Genomic DNA, 27,217 nt, shown 5'->3' with positions numbered 1-27,217 from the left:
TGGGAGAGCCTAAACGGAGGTAAACTTAGCAATATATGCAAGAACAAAGTTGTCGATGTCCCACTTTGTTGAATGCCATCTTGAAACCACAAAAATTTGTGCGCTGAAATTTGAGTTTTCAGCAATAGTTTGGTTTTTTTTTTGGCTGGAAACTCCATGTCCTCACATAGGTGATGATACCATGTGAGAGTGCACAAGGGAAGAGAATCATGAACATAGAGAGAAAAGGAGAGAAGAAGAGAAAGTGAGAAGTGAAGAATGATCTGCATTGAACAAAGAAGAAGGCTGAATACACTAAGGACTGATTGGTCCCTACTTGCAGCCCAAGGCACTAGTGAGGGCATGAGATCAGGTTGAATAATGATGACAGCACCTTTGATAGTGGCGGAGAGGGTGATGGTGGTGGAGATGGAGAGAATGCAGCTTGCTGTCCATGATGGAGATGTAGAAGACTGCGGCCACATGATGGAGCACTTGTGAGTTAGAAAAGTGAATGACTGTCCCAATTAAGTGACCATCTATATATAGCTCAAAACTAGCAAATTGGCCGACTTGATTTTGGCTGTAAAAAATGCTGACATGGCATCCAAGCAATCTGGAAAAAATTGCAGTCACCCAAGGGGCCTAGAAATCATCTATCAGAGCAGCACAAATGATAAACACACCAAAACTGAGAAGAAAGACGTATTAGAGCTCCAAAATGTCCCTGTCAGACTAGGCTCACAATTGGGAGATGACAGACTGACAAAATAAGGTAGGCTAACAATCTGATACCTTAGCTACTTTGGGTTGGCATCCCTTGGGGTAGTATAGGCTAAGCTATGCTTTGTAGTTCCTCTCGGTTACTAGTTTTGGGCATGAGAGGGGGTGTTGAGCTCAAAATGCATTATAAACTATTGGCTCTTTAGAACAAACTAAAACATGCTTATTACTAAACTTTTCATGAAAAGTACAAAACTTTCCTAGAGAGTCTGTCCCATAAGCTAAACACTAATTTGGGAGGATCCATTCATCTATAAATAGGAGGCTGCCCTTCCACTTAGGGTATCTTATTAGTGTAGATCCTCCATCAACCGGCGCCTTCTTCCTATTGCTATCTACACCCCTCCATGGGGGATACCTCAATTTGTGGTGCTGTGAGCCTTGCTCTAGCTCCTGGCAATCGGTCATCTTCAGCCCAGACACTTGCATTTGCAGCTGATTACTCATCTCAGCATGTCTACTCAGTATTCAAGCCATGGCCATTGTATGTTGTGTTTTGGAGTCCTAGCAATCACCATCCTCTTCTAGATCATTTACATCATGTTGTCCATTGTCTCCGAGCGCCACTGCATTGTTCAGCACATAGATCCACGTTTGCAGCTGCTGATCACATACAAAGGCTACCTCTTGCATTTCAAGATTCATACAGAGCGTGACACACACTCTAGCTCATCTCTGTGCTGGTCCTTTAGAGACCCAGGAGTTCGAGTTTTTGTATTCACTCTGCATGGTGTGTTTACTACATTGAGTTTGTGTTGTTCACTACTCATTCTTCTTCCATCTTCATTGTCCTTGAGAGTTACCTTTCACTTAATGTGTTTTGTTGTACACTAATGTTTATCTTTGGCGCTTGAGTATTTCTTTACACGTCTTGGTCTAGCACCATTGGGACTAGCTCTTCCCAAGTGATGATGGTATCCTTCATATGAGAGGTGAGAAGACTGGTGTGGATGATGTCATACTTTGCTATTAGGGGATGTGATAGAAGCATCATAGCAAGGTTTTCCTAAGCCATGATCTTCCATAGAGGTGCAAGCCGATCTCAAGTCTCCTCCATCTTGTTACTATGGTTCTTCATCATAGTGGAATCCATGTTAGAGAGACCTTGTAGCTTCAACTCAAGGGTCATGTGATGTTCAAATGTTCAGATCTAGTAAAGAGATGGAATCTGATCTGGATCTATGTGGCATCTTACATGCATGAGCAGAGAATTTGCACAGTTGAAAACGAGAAAAGAATGAGCTTTGGCATTGAGCCAATTCCATAATGTTATTGAGTGTGAGTTCGCTCCAACATTGGGGATCCATGGTAGGTTAGTGACGAGGGACTGTCACAACATCCCATAGATCAAAAGTGTCGAGGATGCACTCAACTTTGCATGACCATAGACGATAGTTGGTGGTCCCATCCACTTTTTTGGAAGTGGGGAGAGAGGGTCATGGGTAGGATGGCCATTTGTGGACTAGTGGTCATGGAAGTTGGAGCAAGTATAGAGTGATATGAAGGGTTTGGGAAGGAATCTCGTCACAATCCCTTTGTTGATCCATGTCATGATCTCTGTCTTCATCTTGGTGGTCTTCACAAAGATCCTCACGGTCATTGGAGTTGGAATGACACTTTTCTTAGACTTGGTTGTTACTTCGGTGGTCCTCCTGGTCCTGATTGTCATGATCTTGCCAATTGTACTGATCTGCCATCTGTATCCTTGAAGAAAACGTGTCAAAACAAGAAAACCCCGCTGCTGAAGTGGAAGACAACCTTTTGAATGATGATGTCAGTGTGTTTGGGGTCTGTCTGGCTAGTATTCTGATGTGCAGCAGATCAGTCAGAGTACCAGCTTGGGAGATGACAGCCCTGCTTGAAATGCAGCAATTCAGCACTTCTTGGTTGGAGAAGGGCTACAGAAAGTCATGTGGTGTCAAATAATGTACCCACCAAATAGAAGGTGCTGCCCTGTCAAAATGCTGCAAGAAGATGACTGTCTGGAGCCAAATGCATCTGGTGCAGATTGAGAACTGGCTGTCCTGCATGAAACACAGATTTGCAGCTTGTGGAAGATGTTGGCCACCTTTGCCATTAACAGATGCTCCTCTTCAATCATGTCCGGCTCCCAACAAGGTGAATGATAGCATGTGAGGGTGCATAGCAGCAAGGAGAGTGAATATGGAGTGAATAGAGGGGAGATTAGAGAAATGTAGAATGAAGGAACACAACTGACAAAAGACTGAATGATACAAGGTTGCAACAGTCAGCCCCAACACACAACTCGGAGCATTAGTGTGGGTATTAGACATGAGACAAAAAGATGGGGAGGCCTGGTGGAGAATGGAATGATTGAATGTGGAGGGAGTGGGCAGCATGTGAATAGAACATGATCAGCCAACTGGTTGACTTGCAGTTAATGCAGGTTGAACCAGCAAAAAGTGCCCAAAATACAAAATTTAATGCACAAAAATGCTGCCTGTGCCTATAAAAAAAACTGCCTTGCCATGTGATAGTGCTGCCTACTCGGAACTTAAGAAATAGGTGGTTAGATGTGAAATGCATGTGTGGACCTCCAAATAAAATGTTTGGGACAAATGAAATTATGGATAAAGACTGTTAGAGCTCCTAATGTCCTCGTCTGACTCAGATTGAGGCTCACAGCTAGGTTGCTAACATTATCTTCCGTAGATACTCAAATACATTGACATGGCATAGCCCAAAAACCTTTGTGCTATTTATGATATTTCTTTAATTCTTGTCCATCCCTTGGGTACAAGACCCAGTACGTGATCTTAGTGGTACACTTTCACATATTAAATGATTCAGCTGTTCTAACACAACCTGGATCTTGTATCATGTGTGCAAGGGTGAGAAAAATGCAATCAACTATTAGGCGCCTGCATCCATGCAAGGCAGGGCAGCAGCACGACAACAAATGAGCCTTCATGATAGGGGAAACAACGCAATCAGCTCTGGATCCGCCTAGTTTTGGTTAGCTCTATCCAGCAGGGGAACAACATTGCTTGGGAATCGGCAGCTTCAGCAGTCGATTTCAGCAGCAGATCTGCTGTTAACAGCAACGTGGGCACTCAGAATAGCAATTCTATTGCTAGAGCTAGTCATGTTGATTAGTAGATGCACTTCAGCTGTCTGGGATCAGCATTGCCCTGCCCTCCTTATGCTGATCTCCCAACTTGAAGCTTGTGGCTTTTTCATGCTGAAAAAGAAAAGTGCAACAGGAAAATTAGCACAAAAAGCAAAACATAGCTTTAAAAGCTGCAAAAATAGAAAGCTTTAAAATGTTAAATTTGAATCGTACAGCCAGCTGTCACTTCAGCTTGCCATGCCAGCGATCTTGTTAGACACGTTGTGTTTACAGTCAGTCAAATTACTCATATCTGACTGTAGTTTCCATCTTCAAGATCTGTTTTTGCAGATCACATCCTTACAGAAATTTCAAGACTTATTGAGTTCCCAGGCAATTCTGTGTACATCATGCAGTTCATGATCACAATTTTACATACAGTTGTAACAGTTACCATTTGATGGAACCTGTTTGTGGTCCATCTAATAAACTCCTAGGCTTCATTCCCAGCAATTAATCCATTCATAATTCATCAGACATCCAATGAATTGTTCCGTATATGTATTCTTTTAACTCAATGCTCAGATTCAATTTGTCACCTTTCTTGCTTTAATGGCTATAGGATTAAGCGATCCTAGGGTAATTTTTGTTCTGGCTGCTTCAACCACTACAATGTTTCATATCTTGCATGATACTTCTTCATTCCTTCACCTTAGAAGTTTTCGGGTGTTGTATTTGGACTGATCATCAGTTCCTCACAATGGCTTGGTGACCTAGAGGTGTGAGACAGACAGCCCACTCTAAGCTTTGTTGGCTAGAGCTCGTGTGTTCGTTAGAGATGTGAGCTCAACTTTGCAGATGCAGTGCTGGGGTGCAAGCATCAAAGCAAGCGTACTTGCTGCTGTGTCGTTGGACATCCAGATGGGTGCTAGTAGCATTAGTCATGGTGGTTTTACGAAGTGACTTAGTACGAATGCATTAAGGAAACTTCGGGGTTAGGGAAGCTAGGTTCTATAAATAGGACTCAAGGCCCTATTGAGCACATTCATTGTTTGATCACCATCCTTGGAATCTTGGCCCATTGGCCAATGCATTTGTATATCGGGATGGTGGTTTGGGATGACAACCCTTGAGATGTGGTCATGGCTCGGAGTCCTGCTAGATTCCAAGCTTAGGGGTGAGCCCATTCGACTCTACAGCTGGGAGGAGGTGAGTCTGATATCTAGTTTCTTTTATGTTGAGTTTGGCTTGTCTTGTGTCTCATGCGCAAGTTGGATCCTAGGGGGATGTTACATTGGTATTAGAGCATCGACCCGCAATTGGATGCGAGATTTGATGACGTGGACATACCCATTATTGCTCATGGAACCGTGATTGTTCACACCCGATAGGTATGCCTTTATCTCATGAAGGGTGGTATGGAACACTGTTGGCGAGAGAGGTGCACGGGGGGACGTGTGTTGCAAGTGGTGGGTATGGAAGCAAGGTATGTTTTTTGTTCCGTACTTGTATTCGGATTTTGTGTAGAGTTGATGCTTGTTTACAATATTTTTTTTTCAACTATTTTTGATGACTAGAGTCCAGGGAGTTGCCACACCAAGGCTATGGTAGACGGTCATTGGAGGCTGAAATCTTGTAGCCTAGATAAGCATCAGACCGTTGATTGAGTGCGTTACTCAATATTTAATATTGATATTAATTTCAATTTTTAATATTGAGTGCTTTACTCCTTGAGCTCTAAAGCATTACTCTTTTTACCTCTCCCAAAATCTCTCTTCTTGATCATACCATGTCTTCTTACGGTGGGTATCCCTTTGATTTGCCCATTCACACTGAATCTCAACACATGGAGGATGTGTGTTTGTGGGTTTATCATATCTGGTATGTGGAGGGCCCTAAGATGGATCATTGGGATTGGATGGTGCTAAGACTTGGATCTTTTGATTTAACAGTATCTATCAGATTATGGATTTTTGACTTAGATTGTTGGGATTGGATAGTGCTAGACTTGGATCTTTTGATTCAATAGTACCATCACATCATGGATTTTTGACTTATGAGCCTTAACCATTTGGATATCATTCTTGGCATGCTATGGTTCTTTGAAGAACACCTCTCCTTGTATATTAATTATAAAAATTATCTACTTTTTTTTGAGCTTAATGGTCGTTTCCATGTGATCGAGGGTGGTTTATCTTACGGGATTTAAAAGGAAAAAAAAAGGAATCATGATTTAGCAAAAATGGAGTTCACTCAACGTTTTTCCGATCCAGTTGTTACTATTTACATTTCTTTCATTGAAAAAGTTCAATCATCTGATTATCAATGTGATTCAATTTCTTTTAATAATAATCTTAATATGAGTTTAAATATAAGTAAGTACATGGCTATGATATTACATGAGTATATATATGTTTTTTTGTTTGAATTACTTAATGGAATTCTGCCATCTTGTGGAGCCTTAGATCAGAAGTTTGAACCTTTACGCTTTAGCGATTCTGTCTCTTGGCAACCTTATAGGTTTAGCCCGAAGAGGAGGATGAGATAGCTAGGCAACTTGAGAACTATTTGGCCAAGGGTTATATTGAGTCAAGTAAATCTCCATGGGACACACCTGTCTTTCTCGCTAAAAAGAAGGATGGCACGATGTGCGTCTGTGTTGATTAAAAAGGTCTCAATAAGGTGACCATGAAGAATAAATATTCGTCGTCGAGAATGAATAATCTTATAGATTGACTTTGTGGTGCATGCTATTTTACTCAAATCAATCTAAGGTTTGGATACCATTAGATATGGATAGCTTCAAAGGATGTTTCAAAAATTATGTTTTGAACGCGGTATGGGCACAATTTTTGGACCTATCTTTTGGATTGCTCAATGTTTCCATAACTTTTCAACAGATAATGAATGATTCATTTCGTTCGTATGTTAGGAGTGGATAGTTTTTCTTGATGATATTCTTATTTATAGTAAGTTGTTGGAGAAACATGCCAAATACTTGTATATTGTCTTACGTCTCTTAAGACGAGAGCAATTATTTACTAAACTATCCAAGTGTGAATTCTTTTGCATGGAGATATTATATCTTGGTTATGTCATCTCAATTGATGGCATTCAGATTGATTCAAAAAAGGTACGAGTAATGTTGGATTGACCTATTTTAGGGACCACAAGGTAAGTAAAATATTTTTAAGGTTTTATTGAGATTTTTTGAAAATTCATTAAGGACTATGCTCATATTGTTGAACCCTTTAACATGTTTGCTTAAGGATTTTCGAAGCAAAAAGAAGCACGTTAGTCTACTCGTTTGAACTAGTGAACTTGATTAATATTTTCAAACATTGAAATGGCTTGTTACTATTGTACCGCTGTTGTAGATTGTTGATCTGAATAAATGTTTTGAGGTTTATATAGATGCGAGTGATTATGCTTTAGGTGCTATTCTTTATCAAGATGGCCGACCTATCACATTCGAGAGTCATTAGCTTACTGATGCCCAAATACGTTATACTATCCAAGAGACGGGATCACTGGCGGTCATCCATGCGTTTAAAGTATGACACCATTATTTTTACGGCACTCGGACCATCATTCATGTGATCAGTCCCTGATCTTTGTGGCCACCACAAGGTGAGATAGATAGAGTTCCTACAAGAGTTCGACTTCGAAATGGACTTTAGGAAGGGCACAACGAATATGATTGTCGATACTCTTAGTAGAATTTCTGAAGTCAATGTCTCGTTCTTCTTCGAGATTTTGTTTGATTTCTATCTTTCTCTCAAAGGGCATTGCCCAAACGATCTTTACTTTGATAAGATATGGCAACTAGTTTAAGAGGGACCAAGCAATTGAGGAAGCTTAGGCGGTCCTGATGCTCAAAGGGTGGTTACTGAGAGAAAGTTAGTGAAGGTGCGCCCGATGATCAGGATATCTGCAAGAAAATTTAATATGAGTGTCACGATGCTCCGAGCGCTGGACACTCTAGCATACACTCGACTTTGGCCTCGGTCACCCGTTATTTTATTTTATTGACCGCATATTAGAACAATGATCGAGTCTTATATGCATGAGTGTTCACAGTGTTAGCTTAATAAAGCTTAACGACACAGACAAGTAGGGATGTTGCATCTTTTACAAATCCCTTATAGGAAATGAAGTAGCATTTCTATGGATTTTGTAGTAGGAATGTTCAATACAAATTGAGGTCATGACACAATTTGGATTGTGGTTGACTGATTGACGAAAATGGCTCGATTCATTCCTACAAAGATGAGTGAAAAGCTATGAGCTCATTGGTCCCCTTGTTGAACATCTTTACATAATTTATTGTTTGCCTAATGAAATAGTTAGTGATCCGGATCCTAAATTCATTGGCCATTTTGGCGAACAGTCTTCCAAGAACTCGAAACTCAATTGTCCATGTCATCCTTGGAACATCCTAAAACTGATGGGTAGGCTCAACAGACCAATCAAATCATGGAGGATATGCTTCGTATGTATGTTTCCCGTAGACAATCTCATTGGGAGCATTATCTTTCTCAAGTTGAGTTTGCTTATAGTAGTACTAAGCACTTAGCTATTGGTTATAGCCCCGTTTATGTTTATGTATGGTTATGAGCTGAAACCACCGATTGCCATAGAGCTCAAGAAGATGAAAATGCAGTTCGTAGTCAACAATTTGCATGATATGTAGGAGATGTTGACGATTGCTAGGGAAAGCATTAAAACGGCCCAGGATTGTGCCATGTTTTATGCTAACCAACGTCGTATTCCTAGAGAGCTCTTGAAAGGTATGTGGGTTTACCTTGAAGTCCCAAAGGACTCCAATCCAACAACTACCGGAAAGTGCTATAAATTTTCTTTAAGGTATTGTAGTTCTTTCCATATTACCAAGAAAATAAGTAGCGTATCCTATGAGTTACTTACCTTTGGAAATTCGAGTTCACGGTGTTTTGTGTGAGTCATTTGTAAGAACGACTGGGACAAGGTGAGCAAGTTGTTCCAATTGAGTTCCGCGGCTTGAGGATGGTGCGCGTTATGTTCAACTCAAGCTGAATTGGTTCTTGACCTTAGGACTAAACTATCCCGTTGCATGGTCTATCTGGAGCATTTGGTCAAGTGGAAATATTGCCTGAAGGCAAAGGCTACTTGGGAGTGAGTATGTTCATTGAAGAGTCGTTTTCCTCACTTCATCGTTAAGGATATTGTAGAGAATAGCAATCATTCATAAGGGGGGAAGTGTTATGTCCCTAGACGTCCGGATAGGTGCTAGTAACATTGGTCATGGTAGTTATGAACTAACTTAGTGTGAACGCACTAAGGACACTTCGGGGTTAGGGCAGCCGAGTCCTATAAATAGGACTCAAGGCCCTATTGAGCACATTCATTGTGTGATCACCACTCTTGGACTCTTGGCCCATTGGCTGATGCATCTGTACACTGGGATGGTGTGGGTTGGTGGTATGTGACACTAACCTTTGGGATGTGGTTGTGGCCTAGAGTGCTGCTAGCTCTCAAGCTCGGGGGTGAGCCCATTTGGCTCTATTGCTAGGAGGCGAGTCTGATGTCCAGTCCCTTTTATGTCAATTTTGGCTTGTTTTGTGTCTCGTGCATAGGTTGGATCCTAGGGGAGTGCTATACTTGCTCTTCGTTTTCTATCTTGCATGTGAGCCCACCTCATGCCACCCTTGCCTTTAGATGATTTGGTTATTCTATCACATGGGTTCTTGTGTGCCAGCCTTCTCCCCTGTTTTACTCTTTTTCCCCCTTTTTCTTGGCTCTTGCATATGTTGCTAGGTGGCTTCTTGACAAGTACTGGTCCTTTTAATTTGTTTGTCCATGTTAGATTTGTTGCTGGAAAAATCTGGCAGTTTTCATATTTACTTATGTAGAAGGGTATTGTTCTGTCTCAGAACAAAAGGTATAGTGCTTTGTCTCAAAAGGACAGGTCCAACTAATTATTTCAAGGCATGATGCACTGTTCCATTTTCCAAGAAAAGTTTATGCTAATTAACACTAGTAATTGCAGTGCTCTGTGGCTCAATATCTGAGACGACAAGAAACAGCAGCATCTCCACAGAGTGAATCATATCCTCAGTCTGCAGGACTCTTGGACAGAACTTCCTCAGGATTTGTGTATCCTGCTATCCCAAACTTGTCAGGAAGCTTCTCTGTCTCTGCTGGCGAGGGGGCTTGTGAGAACCTTCAAAGTAGTGAAGCAAGTGAAGCACATCTTGTGGAGCCTGTACCGAACAGAACAAAGGAATTTACAGATCATCAAGATGGTCAGAAAAAGGGAAAAGATGCTGACAGTTTGGACCCTACCATTTTATTGGAAGAAGATGACAACTGCCCTATATGTTTAGATGGTAAATCATGTGTTTTGATTCTGTAATGTGATCACATAAAGTCAAGTTACAAATAATATCTGAGATGTGTTTGTTGGTGTAGAGTACGATTTAGAAAATCCAAAAATAAACACTTCTTGTGAGCATCATTTTCACCTCGGTTGTATATTAGAATGGATGGAGAGAAGCGACAGCTGTCCCATCTGTGATAAGGTAACATACTGTGCTTTACATTCATTCATGTGCCATGCACAGTTTCTCTTTTAACTATGCAGAGAATGAAATTCTGTGGTTTTATTACCACAGGAAATGTCTTTCAATGAAAGTCCATGAAAGGACTGGTTGCAAGCTCTGATATGTGGTTAGCAGTAATTATTCAAGCTTCATCAAAAGCTTATTTGCTTTTCAGATCACAAGTCTTAAAGGTTGTGAGATGGTAACATCCCCGATCTGTTCTGTATATATTCAAATCACAGCATTTGTGTCCAAATTGGAAGCTGAGATTCTGTTTCTGTACTTGAGCAGATTCTCATTATTATGGTCAGAGTTCTCATTTGAAGCCATCTGTTGTAGCAACACGTGTATTTTAATATCCTGTATATTAGCTATTTCAAGATGTATTATATGATTGAGCACTGGTGAATAGCATTAGGAGACCATTATTTTTTTCCTGGGAGCAGAGGACCATTTGCCCTGGGTTCGAGGGCTTCACTCAAGCACTGCAAGTTAGTTTCTTGCACACATCAAGGCTTTGGTCGAATTACATTCATACCTAGCGAATGTTTAGCGAATTCTACAAATCAGCATTCGTATGTTAAGAATTGCTTGCTGTTGTATGAAGTATCTTATATAACATCTGCTGACAACGCTATAATATGTTAGGCTTGCTATTATTCCATGCTTTTTATTCAATGTGGCCAGCAGTCTGGAAGGTGTTGGATAATATTAATGTATGTGGGACTTTGAGTGGGACTATACAGCAGTTAAGAAATTATTCGGTAACTGAGATAGATGGGCAGTTTGCAACATGTGGACAGGATTGGACTCTACAATACAAGGATCTTTTGGCTCATTCCTCAGTGTCAAGAGTATAATTGAATGAACGGATGCCATCCCTATATTAGTCACCGCTGGTGTAGAGGGTATGGTGAATGCCAGCTCTGTAACTATTGAATGGTGTGTTATGCCCAGAAAGTTTACCGAAGCAGTTGATTTGTCTGCCCATACCCATGTTCCAGTGTTCAACCCTGCAGTTTGAGGGGTGAATTTTGGTTAAATGGTTATTTTTTGAGGTTTTTCAGTCGATCAATTTATGGGCTTCATCCAAACTCTTAAAGAATAGCCTGTATACACAAAAATGAAGATTTAAGGTAAAATTACCCTGAACCTTTAAAATCAAGGTTTTTAAGCACAATTCGCCTTGGTATTTGATTTGCCTATCTATAACTTAAGGCGAAACGAGAAGTTCCTTGAAAAAAGCCCTTGGAAACCTATAATTCCCTTATTGTTAAGGCCCTAATTGGAGTGCCACAATCATTACACTACCTAACACCTTCCAGATCGTTGGTCACATGGTGAGCTCATCACTTATCCAAAAAAGGAGCAAAACCCCTCGAATAAGTTGTACATTCTGCAGTAAATTACAAGGTATAAGCTGTGTGTAATGCATGAACCAGTACTTTTTATGAAATACATTGGGCTTCGCAGTATTTAAGCATTTAGAATCATGAATTTGACAAATTGAAACTTTGGGGGAAATATTTTACTCTTAGATAAGAGTATTGTTTGGGTGAATATGTTCTTCGATGGTTAGTTGGGAAAAATATTGTTTAGAGCCACTCTTTGTGTCATGGTGGCTCCTTGGCTCCACGGGTCAGTAGCACAAAAACCTGCACAAGTAATATGGTTTGTGGGCATGCAACTTTGTGTTGGATCTTAAGCACACAATAAAAGCCAACTCGAAAGATATACCAAGAAGATGCCATTGAATCATAGCATGTACCCTCCACGTCTTGTCATGTCATATGTTGTCATGCCTTGATATACCTCTTGCCTTGCGGCTTGCTCATAGCATGCATAATGCATTTGTCTAACTCACACTTGGGTAACTTGGCGGTGCATGAAGTCATTGGATCGTGCCATGGAAGAATTCCAAGCTCACAAGGATTCACTTTCAATCATCTTGGACAAAGGTGATGTGTGTCAATTCTACCTCTCCTCATGAGTCTATGCCGACTTGAACTCGGATCATGGGGCTCGGTTGCCTTGACTAAATAGAGAACCTTACATGTCGGGAGGCAAAAATGATGGTTGCTTCATGATGCACGGCCACCATGGAGGAGGGACTGTTGGAAATTTCACAAGGCTCCAATGTTTGGTGGGGGTGATTAGAGTGGTATGGAGATGTGAATGAAGGTTAGGTGATCATAAAGGATAAGATGCAAAATGTTATGATGGCATGGGGTACGTTGATTAGGGGTAGTGCTTGATGGGAAAGGTCATGTGATTACAAAGGGTATTTAACTTTTGCGCTTTATGAACATGAATTAATTCCATCTCGTAATGTCAATGGGTTTTTTCCTTGCTTCACTCTCCATTTATGAATTTTTATATTGTGAGAAACTACATAACCTTAGATTTCTATGCATGACATTTTGTGTGGTTGAAACATTTATTTACAAAGTTTTTGAGCCTTGGGCATTGGATTCATTGCAACTTGTGTTGTGGAATGTGCTTACATATTTGGAATAGTGGGTTCATGAGAGAGTGCACATGAGCATTGGATTCGTTACAACTTGTGTTGTGCAGTGTACTTACATATTTGGAACAATGGGGTCATGAGAGAGTGTATAAGACATTGATCTTAATGGTTTTAAAAAATATTTAAAGGATTCATTAGTGAACGGTAAATTTTAAACCTTTCATTATTGTGGGAAAGATTTGACCCTAAGGAGAACGTAAGGTAATCTTCTTGTTCCAAGGTGAGAAGCTTAAATTGTGCGCTTTGTCAACCACATCCTCCTTACACTAGCTAACAATGGCTTCTCTTGGACTTTCTCCTCAACAAGTATTTGCTTTTTCATCAATTCTCTTCATAATCTCACAAATTGACGAGTGGCATGAAAAATTGAAAAGCTACTTCCCTTCATATTTTGCCCTAATTTTTTCAACAACACAATTATCAAAACGTTTTTTAGTTTCTTCAAAATGTTTGAAGATCTCATTGCTTATAATTGCATCTCTTGATTCCTTACTCACTTGCAAGTAGAAACTTAGATTCTCTCTTGATGTCCATGTGCCTATGAAGTATACTAGATTATTTAAATATGTAGTTGGTTTGCAAAAGACCTAGATGATCTATAATTGAGTGCATTGTTTGGAGAGGACTTCAATATTAAAGTAAGAACTAAGAAATTGTCTAGAGAAGGCAAATCTCTACACAAACATGTTCTTGTTTTTCTATTAAAAATCATAGTTCAAGACAATTGAGGCTCACTTGGCATTCAATAAGGATTCTCAAAATTAAGTTCAAGGATGTAGTTAATTATACCATCCATTATGGTATGATTTTTAATTGCAATAGCTATGCTTTACCAGTGATTTGCCATATCAATTGTTAACGTATAAAAGACCAAGGTGGATTCCCTTGGAATCTAATGATGACATGGACTCCATTTTTGAGCTCCATATGTCCTTGCTACATGGATACATAGAGGTGATAATGACTAGTCCATCATGATGATTATGTAGCATTTGATTGAACATGTGCCTTATGGTTGATAATGCTTCTTATATCTCATTTCAAGTTAATACTATGAAGATATGTTAGTTCTATTAATGTGTGTGAATCGTTATATTTTTCAATGTTGAGTTGAACTCCAAGTGGTGGTTTCATGCTTGCAAATAAATTTGTGTGGTTTACTTTTCTAGTTCCATGTGTTTGCTTTTTTAACTTCCATGCTTTTTCTTCTTTGGTGTATGAATTTTATGTAAATGAGGTGTTGTAGTTTTTCCTTCTCACTTCTTTCTCACTTTGTAAACATGGCTCAAGCGAGGGAAGCTTCCCACTCCATTTTGCTAATACTCCTTTCATAAGGAAAGATGAAGACCAATGAATGTTTTTGAAGTGCGGATGATGAGATGGCTACTTATGATATGCATAATGAATTTTAGATCCTTAGTTGAATATGTGCAATTAGTTCTTATGCCTCATGTAATGAGACTTGATAATGGGTCCAACGTGCTTAATTAGTAATTTATGTGATGAAAATCCTATCCACATTCTTTCTATGGATGGGTTTATGGCGAATGTAAGTCCATTTCACTATTCCAAGGAGAGCAAACAAGAGGTTGAGACACAATTTATGAGATACAGGGATAAGATTCTTGTTTGTAAGTATTTTGTTTTTTACACAAGGAACTATTAAAGATGAGGGTGGATAATCATATATAATATCTCCCTAGCCCAAATGAAGGTACTTGAAGAGCTTATAAAAGTGGTGGATTTCTAGTAGTGAAGGGAAGGTAGCTATAGGAGGCATTGTCGCCATGGAAGTCCAAAGGGACATTGATGTGGAAGATGTGCCTAGAGAAAATTTACCACCCTTTCTTATATTTTGTGATTGTAGATTGGGCACCTTGTAAGTGCTAGATTTGTTAAGAATGATGAAGCTAGGCTAGGTTTAGCCTAAAAATTCTAGCAATGAAGGGATTTGTAGCTATAGGAGGCATTGCCATTGTGGAACTCCAAAGGGACATTCATGTGGAAGATGTGTCTTGAGAAAATTTATACGTTATGTTTTTGATTCTAGATTGGGTAGCTTATACTTTTCTTCATGACATAGGGAGCATCTTTAAATATAGTTTAGATGAGTTGCTAATGTTATAGCTAAAAGAATTAGCCCAAAATTGTGAATTCCAAGAGAGAATATCTCATCTTGCTAGCCATTTTGCAGATACATTTTGATGGGCATTGCTACCTTGGAGGTACCATCATTATTAGTGCGTTGTTACTATGGAAAAGCCAAAAACCATATATCTTAAGAGACAAATTTTGTTCATTTATCTCCTAGATTTAGTACCTCAACGTCTTCTCTCTCTTCTTGTAGTAGTGCAATGGGCTTATATTGTCCACACAATTATCCATCCTTTTTCTATGGTTAGGATTTTCATCATACAATTTATTTGGATAAGATAAAGAATGAGGTGATGTGGCATATCCTTTTTAGAAGGGTGAAATGACTAGAATCCTAAGTGAAAAAGCTACTATTTTGACTAGGACTCCTCTGTAGCCCACAATGACTTGACCATGATCCTTTCTTAACGTCTCTAAATCCCCATACCATTGAGCTAGTCTCTCTACTTATGACACTTTTCTACCCTTGATACGCAAGTTCCAAGAAATTCTATCCTCTTTTAGAAACATTTAGAACATCATTGTGGATTTCTTAAAAGGTCATATGGTTTAGTGCTTATGTAAGCACTTGCATCATTGCTTGTGTTAGTAACTTATGTTAGCATTGTATGATCCCCTGTGTTAGCACTTATAATAGCATTAACACAAGTGATACCTTTCTCTATCATTAATATGATGCCATTTTTAATCATTGATACCGAGTTTCTAAGTATACGAAGATCACTTTGAACTTCTTAGAAGATCCTATGGTTTGGTGCTTATGTAAGCAATTGAGATATTGCACGTGTTAGTGCTCATGTCAACACTTGTATCATCACCTATGTTAGTGCTTATACCAATTCTTTGAAGGGAGTGAGCCCTGAAGTGGAAGCACAGAGTGGAAGCAAGAACTAATGTGAGAGAGAGAGAGAGAGAGAGAGAGAGAGAGAGAGAGAAGAGAGAGAGAGAGAGAGAGAGAGAGAGAGAGAGAGAGAGAGAGAGAGAGAGAGAGAGAGAGAGAGAGAGAGAGAGAGGATATGAAAAATCCATTAGTCACAATATGTGACTGGCCTTTGCTTTATTCAAATGTTGCTAAAAGAATAAAGAATAAAGTGACAGTGATGGGTGCTTGCCACCTAGTGTACAGGTGTGTGGGTAACTAATGCATGGTGTAGGTATTGTTAGTGTAACTAATACACGGGCAGCTAGGCATAAGTGCCTTTATCCCCAACAACCTCCCACTTAAAGGTGAATGTGCTCCTAGTGAGGAGAGAACAAGAAAAAAAGTGAAAGTACAAATGTACATAAGTACAACATGATAAGGGAAGACATCATCTCATCCAATGCCCATCAACTTTTTAAGGAAGACAAAACGCTCTACTGAGAGACTTTTAGTGAGTAGATTTGGAGGATTTTGATTAATTGAGATCTTGACAAGCTTAATGGACTTATCCTCAATGACATCTCGAATAAAGTGTTAACACACCTCAATATGCTTTATCTTTGCATGGAAGACTTGGCCAACTGATTATCACTCATAGTATCCGAATAATGCAGTGTAGGGACCACATTAGTAATGCCAAAGTAGACAGCCTAACCAGAGAGCCTCCTTGCAAGCCTCAAGTTGCAACATACTTTGTCTTTTTAGCAGAAGATTATGTATTTTTGCACCCCCCGGACAACCAAGAGACTACACCTTTAGTAAAGGTGAAGACATAGCAAGAGGTGGACTTCCTATTGTCTGTATGTCTTGCATAATCAAAGTCACAGTATCCCATGACTCCTGTATCCTAGCCACCATAACATATGTACATAGTTGTTGTGCCCTTCAGATACCTCATGATACCCTTGACGGCATTCCAATGTCATTAGCTAGGTGTAGCCATATAATGTGCCCAACTTCCACTACAAACGCTATGTCGAGATAAGGGCTATCATGGCATACATTAAATTGTCCACTGTGGATGCATAAGGGATCTTGGCCATCTCGACCTTCTGCTCATCAAACTATGGACAATTGGCATGACTAACCTTCACATGAGAAGGTAAAAGAAAGCCAATAGGCTTAACATCTTGTAGATGAAATTGTTCAAGGACCTTCTAGATGTACTCCTTTTGTGACAGGTAAAAAAGCCCCTTAGAGCGATCATGTGTAATGCACATCCCAAGAATATGTGAGACCTATCTCAAAGCTGTTCTTGAGTTGACTTTTAAGGTATCTGGCTCGTCATGAGCACTCCTTGTAATTAGCATATCATCCACATAGAGGATCAAAATCATAAGGTTGTCATCACGGATCTTCTTTTGTATAAACACGGATCCATATCACTACATGACTATCCTCATGAATGCATAAAGGCATCAAAATTGTGATACAATTCCCTAGGTTATTGGTTAAGGCCATAAAGGCTCTTTCTCAATCTGCGTACTAGATGATCCCTGCGAGGTTCTGCAAAGCCCTTAGGCTACTCCATGTAAATCTCATCATGTAAGTCCTCATGAAAAAAAGCTGTCTTGACATCCATTTAATAAAGATCCAAGTCAAGCTAAGCAACTAAAGCCTGTACCAAATGTAGGGTAGTCATCTTCACAACAAGAGAAAAGACTTTATCAAAGTCCACACCATGCTCTTGCTTGAAACCCTTGGCAACCAATTTGGCCTTGTATGTTGGCTAGGGACATCCAGGGGTACTTTTTAGCTTGTACACCTACTTGCATGGCAAAGCACATTTTCCACTAGGTAGGGAAACCAAATCCCTTGTATGATTTTTCTGAAGTGAATCAAACTCTAATTGCATAACCCTCACTTAAAGAGTGACTATCACCTCTATGCATGGCCTCATCATAAGTAAGAGGCTCACCAATATTTGTCAACATTACATAATCCATAGAGAACTCAAACCATGTAGGCTATTGTTTATCTCTAGTAGACTATCTCAAAATAGGCAGAGGGGCATGGACATCTTGTGGAGCATTAGGGATTTGGGCCATTGGAGCATAAGCTGTTACTGTAGGATTTCTAGCTAGCTATACAATAGTAGGAGGCTCCTCCTGAAAGATCACCTTGCGTACCTCGACGACATGCTCGCATTACTTATGCATTTTCTCCTCACATGAAAAAAAACATAATGGATGTGGATAACCTTCCATATGCTTGCAGATCCCATATACAATAGTCAATCTCATCTGCATCTCCATAACCAAGAAGGATGCATTTCTTAGACTTAGGATCCAACTTATTGTGCTTGTCCTTGGGAACATGGCAGAAAGGCTCACAACCAAAGATAAGAAAATGAGCATATGAGGGAGGTTTTCCAGACCATACGTCCTCTACAACTTGATAGTCAAGAGCAAAACATGGGGACTGATTTATCAAGTGTATGGTCGTAGTAAGTGCTTCAGTCCAAAAATGCTATGGTAAGCATGTGTGGCTAAGTATACTGCAAAATCACTTCTGAATTGTCCTATTTCTCAACCATACCATTCTAGGGTGGGGTGTATGGGGCAATTAACTGATACTTAATGTCTCTCTGGTTACAAAAATACTCAAAGGCTTTAGAGACATACTCACCCCCATGATCTAACCTTAGGTATTTTAACTTGTATCCATCTAGACTTGTTCTCAACCAAGGCAAGCCAACACTTAAATGTAGCCCAAACTTCTAATTTCTACTTAATAGGATATGCCCAAACCCTATGCGTATAGCTATCAATGAAGGTAATGAAATACTCTACACCACCTAATGACTTGCACAGATTGGGACCACATATATTTGAATGAATGAGAGCCAATGGCTCACCCATGCATGTCATACGAGACTTTTTATGTATATTATGTGTCTACTTGCCATATGAACAATGCTCATAAGACTCAAAGCACTTATAGTTAAGGGGTGGAAGATACTGCAAATGGGTAAGCATTTTCATTTCTTTGAAGGACATATGCCCAAGGTGATGATGCCAAAGAGATAGATACATGTGGAACTGCATTCATTGCCTAAACATGGTCAATTGACCCAAATACAAGCAAGAAGTAGAGAGTATTGGACTTAGCACCATGTGCAATGACAAGATTCCTATGGGTAATCTTCCATGAGAAATCATTATGAGAACAAAGTGTGTAAGTTGAAGAAGGCATTGCATGGGCTGAAACAAGACCCTAGAGCATGGTACTAGTAGATAGATAAGTTCGTTTTAAGCTTAAACTTCAAAAGATGTGTCTCAAATGCTAACTTATATGTCTAAAGGGATGGTGAAAAGTCTATAGTTATTGTCCTATATGTGGATGGCCTTCTTAATACAGGTGACTATGAAGATATGATCAACCAAACTTGAAAGGCTTTGAGCTCTGAGTTTGAAATGATTGACTTAGACTTGTTGCACTATTGTTTGGGGATTGAAGTCTGGTAAGAGCCAAAAAAGATATTCATCTCTTAGAAGAAGTATGCATGGGAGATCTTGAAAGAATTTGGTATGATAGAGTGCAAGGAGATAGCTACACCTATGGAGGTCAATGAAAAGTTATATGTTGAGGATACATCACCACTAGCAGACATTGGGAGGTATAGGAGGTTGGTTAGCACCTTGATCTACTTGTGCAACACTAGGCAAAATATTAGTTTTGCTGTTGGAGTTTTGAGCATGTTCTCAAACCCCGTGAGAGTTTCCTTCAAGTCATTGTGAGTGCTTAGATACTTGAAGGAAACTCTTGACTATGGTATCACATATAGTTCTGGTACTTCTCTTGTGGGATATTGTGACTCAGATTGGGCAAGAGATAGTGACCCCAGAAAGTCAGTTTCTAGTTATTGTTTTTCTTTAGGTTCAAGAATTTTCTCATTAGGAGAAATATGGACTCTTTTTTTTGCCCCTTAAGGAGTGAATAAACAAAAATAGGGCTAACTAAGGAGAGAGTAGGGATTCCAGATTCATTTAGCATGAATCTTTTAGCTACATCTTGGTCCAAATCTTGCCTCAATAAAAAAATAATAAAAAATGTGGAGAATACAAGGCTGTCACTTCTTGAAAGTTAGTGACTCGAATTTTCATTTTCTCATTTTTAATATTTGACTTTTCATATTTTCCCTTTTCAGTTTCCTGTTCGTTCTTAGGCAAAACTTGAATTTATCATCTCTCTTTCCCCGCTTCTTCTTTCTTGATGAAATTTTACAACCTCATTGTTGCTCGTCGTATCTGTAGCCCTGTGAAATTTCATTGCCTCTACATAAAATAGAGTGAATTTCTCATGTTTTATGAGAACAGAGCTTATTTTACAACCCCTAAGATTTTCTTAACAAAAATTTACAAGTATATTGTTATCTTCCATGGATGTTCTATGATGAATCTTGTTTGGAAAAAAACTTGTATAAGTTATGTGCATGCTCTGACATGAAATTTCTTTTGTTTTGGTACTCTAGAAGTCTTTCACAATCAAGAACAATGATATTTTAAACACTCAACTTCTTCTCAACATCTTTGGGTTTCTCTATAAACAAAGTTACATGTATGTTGTCTTGTTTTTTTATTGATCCATAGTTAAATTTCATATCATTTGGACAAAATCTATGCAAGTTATATGCATACTAAGCTTTCTTTTGCTTTTGTACTCCAATAATCTCCCACAGTGAAGAACAATGATTTTCTAAAAACTCAACTTCTTTAACATCATGCAAAGGGAGCCATAGGTATATTGCCATTTTTTTCTATTGCTCCATGGTTAAATTTCAACTCATTTAGACAAAGACTGTGTAAGTTATATGCATGCTTTGACTTGAGATTTCTTTTGTTTTTGTACTCCAAGAATCTCACAGTGGATGAACAATGATCTTGTAATAACTCAACTTCTTGTTCAACATATTTGGGCTTCTTTGTGAAAAGAATTACAGGTACAATGTTCTTATTTAAAAATTTCTTCTTGGTTAAATGTCATTGCATTTGGATAAAACATTTGCAAATTATGTATATTTTGAGTTAAACTACCTATTGCTATTGTATCCTAGGCCTCCACCATCTCACTGAGATACACCTATGTTTAGAATTTGACTTTTTTTTAAACAGCCTTCTTAGGATTGAGAGCTACAAATTTTCTCAAGCACGTTGCTCTCTACAGTGATCAAATATAAAATTTTATTTTAGTTATAATTATTTTCTATGAATTATTATTGTTGACATCTAGTTAGGTTCGATGGGAAGAAATATCTAATATAGATTTGAACATTAAGTTTGTAATGTTATTAATTTTTATATTTAGAAGTCCATAATTAAAATGCTATGAATAAAAAAAGATTTTGTTAGTTTTTGATTTTGTTGTCAGCATAATTTTATTTAGATTCTAAAACCATGGAATAGCACGAGATAGCATTATTGCTATAGTCTCATAGCATTGCATAATATTAGAATTGTATATGTGAAATAATAAAGAGATACTTTTACATGAAAGTATTATTATACTAATGATTCTATATATGGATAAATTCACTTACATGAAATAATAAAAGCAAATAAAAACTTGCTGATAGGTAACTTTTGTATTTGGTTAATAAAGATGTCTTCATGGAGGAAAAACATTAGTAACATACTTGCAATGGAGGTCTTCAATAAGAAAGATACTAGTGGTAATTGGATTTGTGATAAATATTATAAGTTGGATTGGATTTTGATGCATCCAAGTACTCGAGGAAGTTTCAAGGTCAAGCGTAAGGATGTTGCAGACCCTAGAAACAAACATTGGGAAGGTAGAATTTTAGAGTTCAGAAAAGTGTTTAATGGGACAAGTACAGTAATACAGAAGTGTTGATCCAACATGTTTATATGCATTAACAAATCTGTATGCACGATGAGAACTACATTGCAAAATATAAACAAAATAGTAAGTTTCTAAATTTTATCATTGTTTATTCTTTTGAATTAGAGTTATTTTTAATAATCTTCACAATGTTCTAATTTAAATGTGTTTTACTGATAGTTCTATATTCATTAGCTCTACATGAATGACAGAATGTCGAATGTTTGAGCAACAAGATACATGTTTGGCATGAAGATATAGGTTCTTTGATTCATGATAACTCTACAAGTCAACTTGCACTTAATTAAAAAATAATAATAATTGTATGTAGTAGAACGTTAGAGATTGTAGTATGTCTCATTGCTGACATCAATAGTACTATGAAACCTACCGCATGCTCCAAAGATGTGGATATTAGTTGGTTTATTTCATTTTCATTATGTGTACATTTGTTTGGTTCATGTGAGGTTATGAAGAAAACGAAGATTACTTATCAATGCAAGTGTCAGTTTGAGGAATGGATGAGTGAGCTATTGGGTGAGTCATGGTAGGTCAAAAGAATACATTTTGATGAGATGATCGAGTGTAGGATAAACCAATCAAATCTTATATTCATGTAAATCTTTATTATTGAATTGTATGCCTTGATTTAATTGATATAGGTCATTGGCCCATTTCTTTTCTGAGACTAACAAATCCAAATAATGTCCAATGAGCCTCTATGCAACTTCTATTTCAAGTTAAATAATAGAAAGGTCAGGACTCGTAGTGAGCAATCCTTGACATGTAAGCAATGCGCTTCTCTACATATCCTTGAGATAGTGGAATTCTTGTAAAAATTCTTATAAAGAGCGAAAAAAAAAAACTTCTGTGTACTTTTAATTTTGATAATTTTGGTTTATTGTGATCTAGCATGTGAGTATATATGTTGTAATTAGTTAATTACATTAGTTAAAATCACCATTAAATTGCAGGCTAGAGTTCTGTAGTCTTTGGAATATTGTCTTTGCCTAATGATATATTACAACTCATCTCGTCTACTTACTTTTTGAGCACTTGCTCTATTTTTGGAAGGAATGAAAATAAGTGTTGGAAGTATTTAGATTTCTAGCTATTGTGTTTAAAGGTCTTTTAGATTTTTTCTTAAAAAAATCTAATATATTCTCTAGTTAGACTTGAACATACTTAGTGATCCAAACATATTTGAGGATATAATGAAGTGTTTGTCTATTTGAGTAATTTTGATGGTGGCTTTCAAATATTGAAATAAAGTATCTATGGTTAGGGATTTAATTTGAAACTTTAAGGTTAACTTTTTTATAAGGACCTTTATTTATAACCCTTGATACATAAAAGTCAGATCTCCAAGATCATTTTCACTTTCATTCTCTACTTCTCTATACTTGTGCTCTCCTTCATTCTGTGTGTGTGTGTGTGTGTGCACGTGCACATGTACCATGGCTATGACTCCCACCTTTGTCACATGGATTAGCTCCACATGCTATGTGCCTATAGGAGACCAGATTTACCTAAGGTTTTGCATGACCTTGAATCTAAAGAGTTCACTTTCTATGGTAAATACTAGATCTAGCATACTGGCATCATTTTGTGGTGAGACGAATCCTCTCACTTGCTCCATCCCGAACTCTACTCTTAAGTGGATTTCGATAGATTTTTTGTATAGTCTATGTGCTAGATTGAGCCATGCAAAGGTAAAACCGAGCTTTGGTGCATGTGGGGCAACAACTCTGCACTAGAGCTATATATACACCTCATCTTAGGACCACATTAGGATGGATCTCATCAAGCATGATGTAGCCTTTGCCATCTATATTTTGTGCACTGATGTGTAAGAGGACAGTGAAGAAGATATTGATGCACCCTCTCAACCGCAGCTACAGTATTTCGACAGGGAGTCTAAGGAAATCACTCTCGATCTAAGCAAGGAGGTAGCATAGAGCTTAGCTATTGTACACCCACCTCCCTTCCCTACGTTGAGATGTTGAGCAATGAGCCACCCCTTACTTCTCTCCATGCTATCACCATTGAGGGGGTTGAATACTTAATCATGCAAGATGTGTTGGAGATTTTGGAGATAAGAGAAGAAGAACTATACTGTATCATGGTACGTGATGCACTAGATGATTTTATAGATTTTGATATATATGATTCCCCACCACATGTGGATGGGGTAGCTCAATATGATGGCACGAGCATTGATGACATCTTTGCCATTGTGAGCATTCAAAAGAAAATTAAGGATGCAGCGCTAGAGTGTGACATCTTCGACCATGATTTTAAGCGCTTGTAAGAAAGCCCTTTTCGTCTCGACTCGACTACATGGTACCTTTCCAGGAGAGAGATGAGGGTGACTCGATTGCAGGAGTAGACATATGACGTGAAGAAGGTAGTGTTTTCGATTTGTAGTGCAATTTCACCCATAGGGCCTCCAGGGCATGTGGACCCACAACATGAAATTTGATCGGGATTATCGATAGGGATTGGTACCCCTATAGGAGCCTTGTTGGGATTCAAGCCCCAGACGCGAGCATGCAGATAGAGTCCATGCAAAAATGAAGTATATATTTCTAACACTCCATGAATAGTGAGTCTGATACTGAACTTATGTGACGCATGACATTATCTATATAGATGAGGTTTTATCTAGGCAAGGTGGTCGATCTGGTGGTCAAGGAAGGATACATGACCCCACATTGAAAGAATACATTGACCAGCTTGTTAGTGACATAGTAATATTTCATAAGACATGTTCTTTTGCTTTCATTAGGAACTTCCTAAAGCTAAGGGCATTGATGAAGGTTGGCCACTTCAAGACCATCTCGACCAACTCCAACTTGGAGAAACTAGTGTTCCTTCCATGTTCAAAGCTACTCTATTTGTTCACAAGTACTAGGTTTGGCTCACTTTTCTCCATGGTGGCCCGTGGTATGGTTGTGAGCGTTGAAGAACACACTATTAGTAGGCAGTAACTTCAGGGGCAAAACGTATTGTTGCCTATGATAAAGAGCAACTTTGACCATATGGGGAGCCTAGCTCCAAGAAGCCTAGGATAGATTTAATGTACTTACTATCTAATAATGTCTCTTTTACAATGTAATGCTATTTGTAATCTTCTCTTCTATTAATAAAAATCAATGTTGTTGGATTTGCGTGCAACATAGTTTGTGATATGTGTCATTTATTATTGTTTGTATTTGAATATAATATTTATTTATCAAATTTATATGCAATATGATTCATTATTTAAATTTAATACACAATGCTTGATCAAACTTATGCATAACATTTATTTATCCAAATGCACACAATGATAACTTAAAAAAAAAAGTGACTTAACAAAAATAAAATGCACTAAAAATTTTGCATTCATATTCATAACAATTTACAAAGGATCCGATATAAGCAGGGTTTTACAAAATCATTTTAGAAGCTAGATTCCATATATGCTTCACTAGTAGACCCTTATTGTTGCTACTCTCCACCAGGATTATCCCTCCATTGCTGAAAGAATCTCACTATTTGTAGATCCCTATCAGTGATGGTGACCCTCATTGCATGTACTACTACATAGACCAAGTCTCTGAACAAGTCAATGCGAAATACTTCAACAAATTTTTGTAGTGCAAGGAGGGCTTGGGCAGTCCACCGATTAGGTCAATCCACACATTGAACTATTAGGGAAGTGCCTCCTGCTATTTCTAATCACTATATTATGTAGCCTTTGGTACAAGAGGTGTGTGATGTTTTAATAATGGGGGATCTCTCAGAGGGCCACTATGCCTAGTTTCCATCAATGCTTTTAGTGGTGGTGGTGGTGGAGCAGGGGGAGGTTGCCTTTGTGCAAGAGTTTTTTGGGGGAATCTCTGAGCCGCTTGCTTGGTGTGTGCCATGTCTTCCAAGATTGAGAACTTGCAACACAAAACTCAAATGGGTAAAATGAGGTGAAACTTTCAACTTATAGCCAAAATTTTTAAAAATCCATAAACTTGAATTAATTTATTTAAAATTTAGAAAAAATATGACCAATGATTATATTGACTTGAAATTTTACTTGTGGACTCTTCTAGGATACATCAACCACCCAAAAAAAAGGTCCCATCAGAAGCCTCTGGGACATCTAGCTAGAGTCTCACATGTGGGGCCTTGAATTTGGGAAATTAGGGCTCCGCACACGAGCCTATGAGCAAGTATCCTAGAGGATTCTAATGGGGCCATTCTTTTAGTTTTCATGAGTTCTTATGATGCTCGACACATGGGTGAAGTTTTACCATATTTTGTTTATAAAATTGATGATTGAATATTTTTTTGAAAAATTCACTAACTAGATTATACTTCACTGAGAATAGAAAAAATCCATTGAGTGTGTGTGTACTTGCATATTAAATGTATTCTTGGTCAAACTATGTGCAACATTGGAAACTTAAAAATTCACAAAATACAAATCATGGGTAAAATGGAATATGATATATTGGATATAGTATTGCCAAACCATAAAATGTAGTAAAGATATAGTGTATTGGCCTAAGTATATCAGTTCACTGACATGTGTGTGATTGCACATAAAATTTATCCTTAACAAAACTACTTGCAAAATTGGAAACTTAAAAATTTACACAATGCAAGTCATGGAAAAAATAGAAAATTACATATTTGATATAGCATTATGAAACTACAAAATACACGATAGATAGTACATTACACCAAGTACAACTAGAGCTAGGGAAAATTTAGCTCCGTTTTGAAGGCCATTGTTATTAAATAATTGAAGGTCTACTGGAAGGATAACCAAAAACTAAGCTCCATAAAATCTATAACTAGACCTGAACTAAACATAGATCCATTTACAATGTAGCTTCTCAAAGCGTGTTGTTGACATTAAGATTAAATGCATCCTTGCTGTTGAGAATCCTACGAACAAGAATAAAATCTATGGGCTTAATAGTGATAAGTTGGGCACGAATGGCTAGAAGTTAACCATCACTCATGAGATTAATCAAGTAGCTTTCAGCCACCTCTTTGAGAGCAAGCAAGGTGGCTTGGCTTGACCAGTGGCCCACATTCCTTGCATGGTTTCTTGAAAAGAACTTGTAATGATGCATTGATTACAGATCTTGTAGTATTTCTCACACAAATCAAGCTAATGGTGCCTTAGGAATAATTAAGTTAGTAGTCTTCTGGATTTTCCTTATCTCACGTAGAGCAGTTGTGCTTGGTCTCCATCTTTGCTTCTTATGTGTTGGAGGACATGTATTACTAGCTGGTGGTAGTAGTGGAAGATGGAGCAACTGGAGCATGTGGACCACCATTTCTAGACAATGGTGGACCATTATTCTAGATAG

At 38.3% G+C, this 27,217-nt stretch overlaps 1 protein-coding gene across 5 annotated transcripts in view; it reads left to right on the top strand.

The window, feature by feature from the left end:
• LOC148031276 (uncharacterized) overlaps nt 1-11,810 on the top strand; it is a 60,847-nt gene extending 49,037 nt beyond the window's left edge. Inside the window, exons 2-5 of one of the 5 annotated variants that reach the window (XR_015691869.1) lie at nt 9,861-10,200; nt 10,283-10,392; nt 10,486-10,604; nt 10,705-11,806. Coding sequence is in view for 3 of the 5 variants with exons in the window: in XM_087684792.1 (XP_087540918.1) it covers nt 9,861-10,200; nt 10,283-10,392; nt 10,589-10,807 (669 nt within the window). In the remaining 2 variants the exon portion in view is untranslated. Of the gene's footprint in view, nt 1-9,860; nt 10,201-10,282; nt 10,393-10,485 lie in introns of all 5 variants that reach the window. The other 4 variants (XR_015691868.1, XM_087684793.1, XM_087684792.1 and 1 more) reach the window with 4 other exon arrangements.
• The last annotated feature ends 15,407 nt before the right edge of the window (nt 11,811-27,217 follow it).

Source organism: Lygodium microphyllum, chromosome 9 (assembly GCF_053477565.2).
Source record: "Lygodium microphyllum isolate KBCC chromosome 9, Lygodium_microphyllum_v1.1.10, whole genome shotgun sequence".
Lineage (NCBI taxonomy): Eukaryota > Viridiplantae > Streptophyta > Polypodiopsida > Schizaeales > Lygodiaceae > Lygodium > Lygodium microphyllum.
Note: the sequence above shows the minus strand (reverse complement) of the source record. Positions and strands in the feature narration are given on the sequence as shown.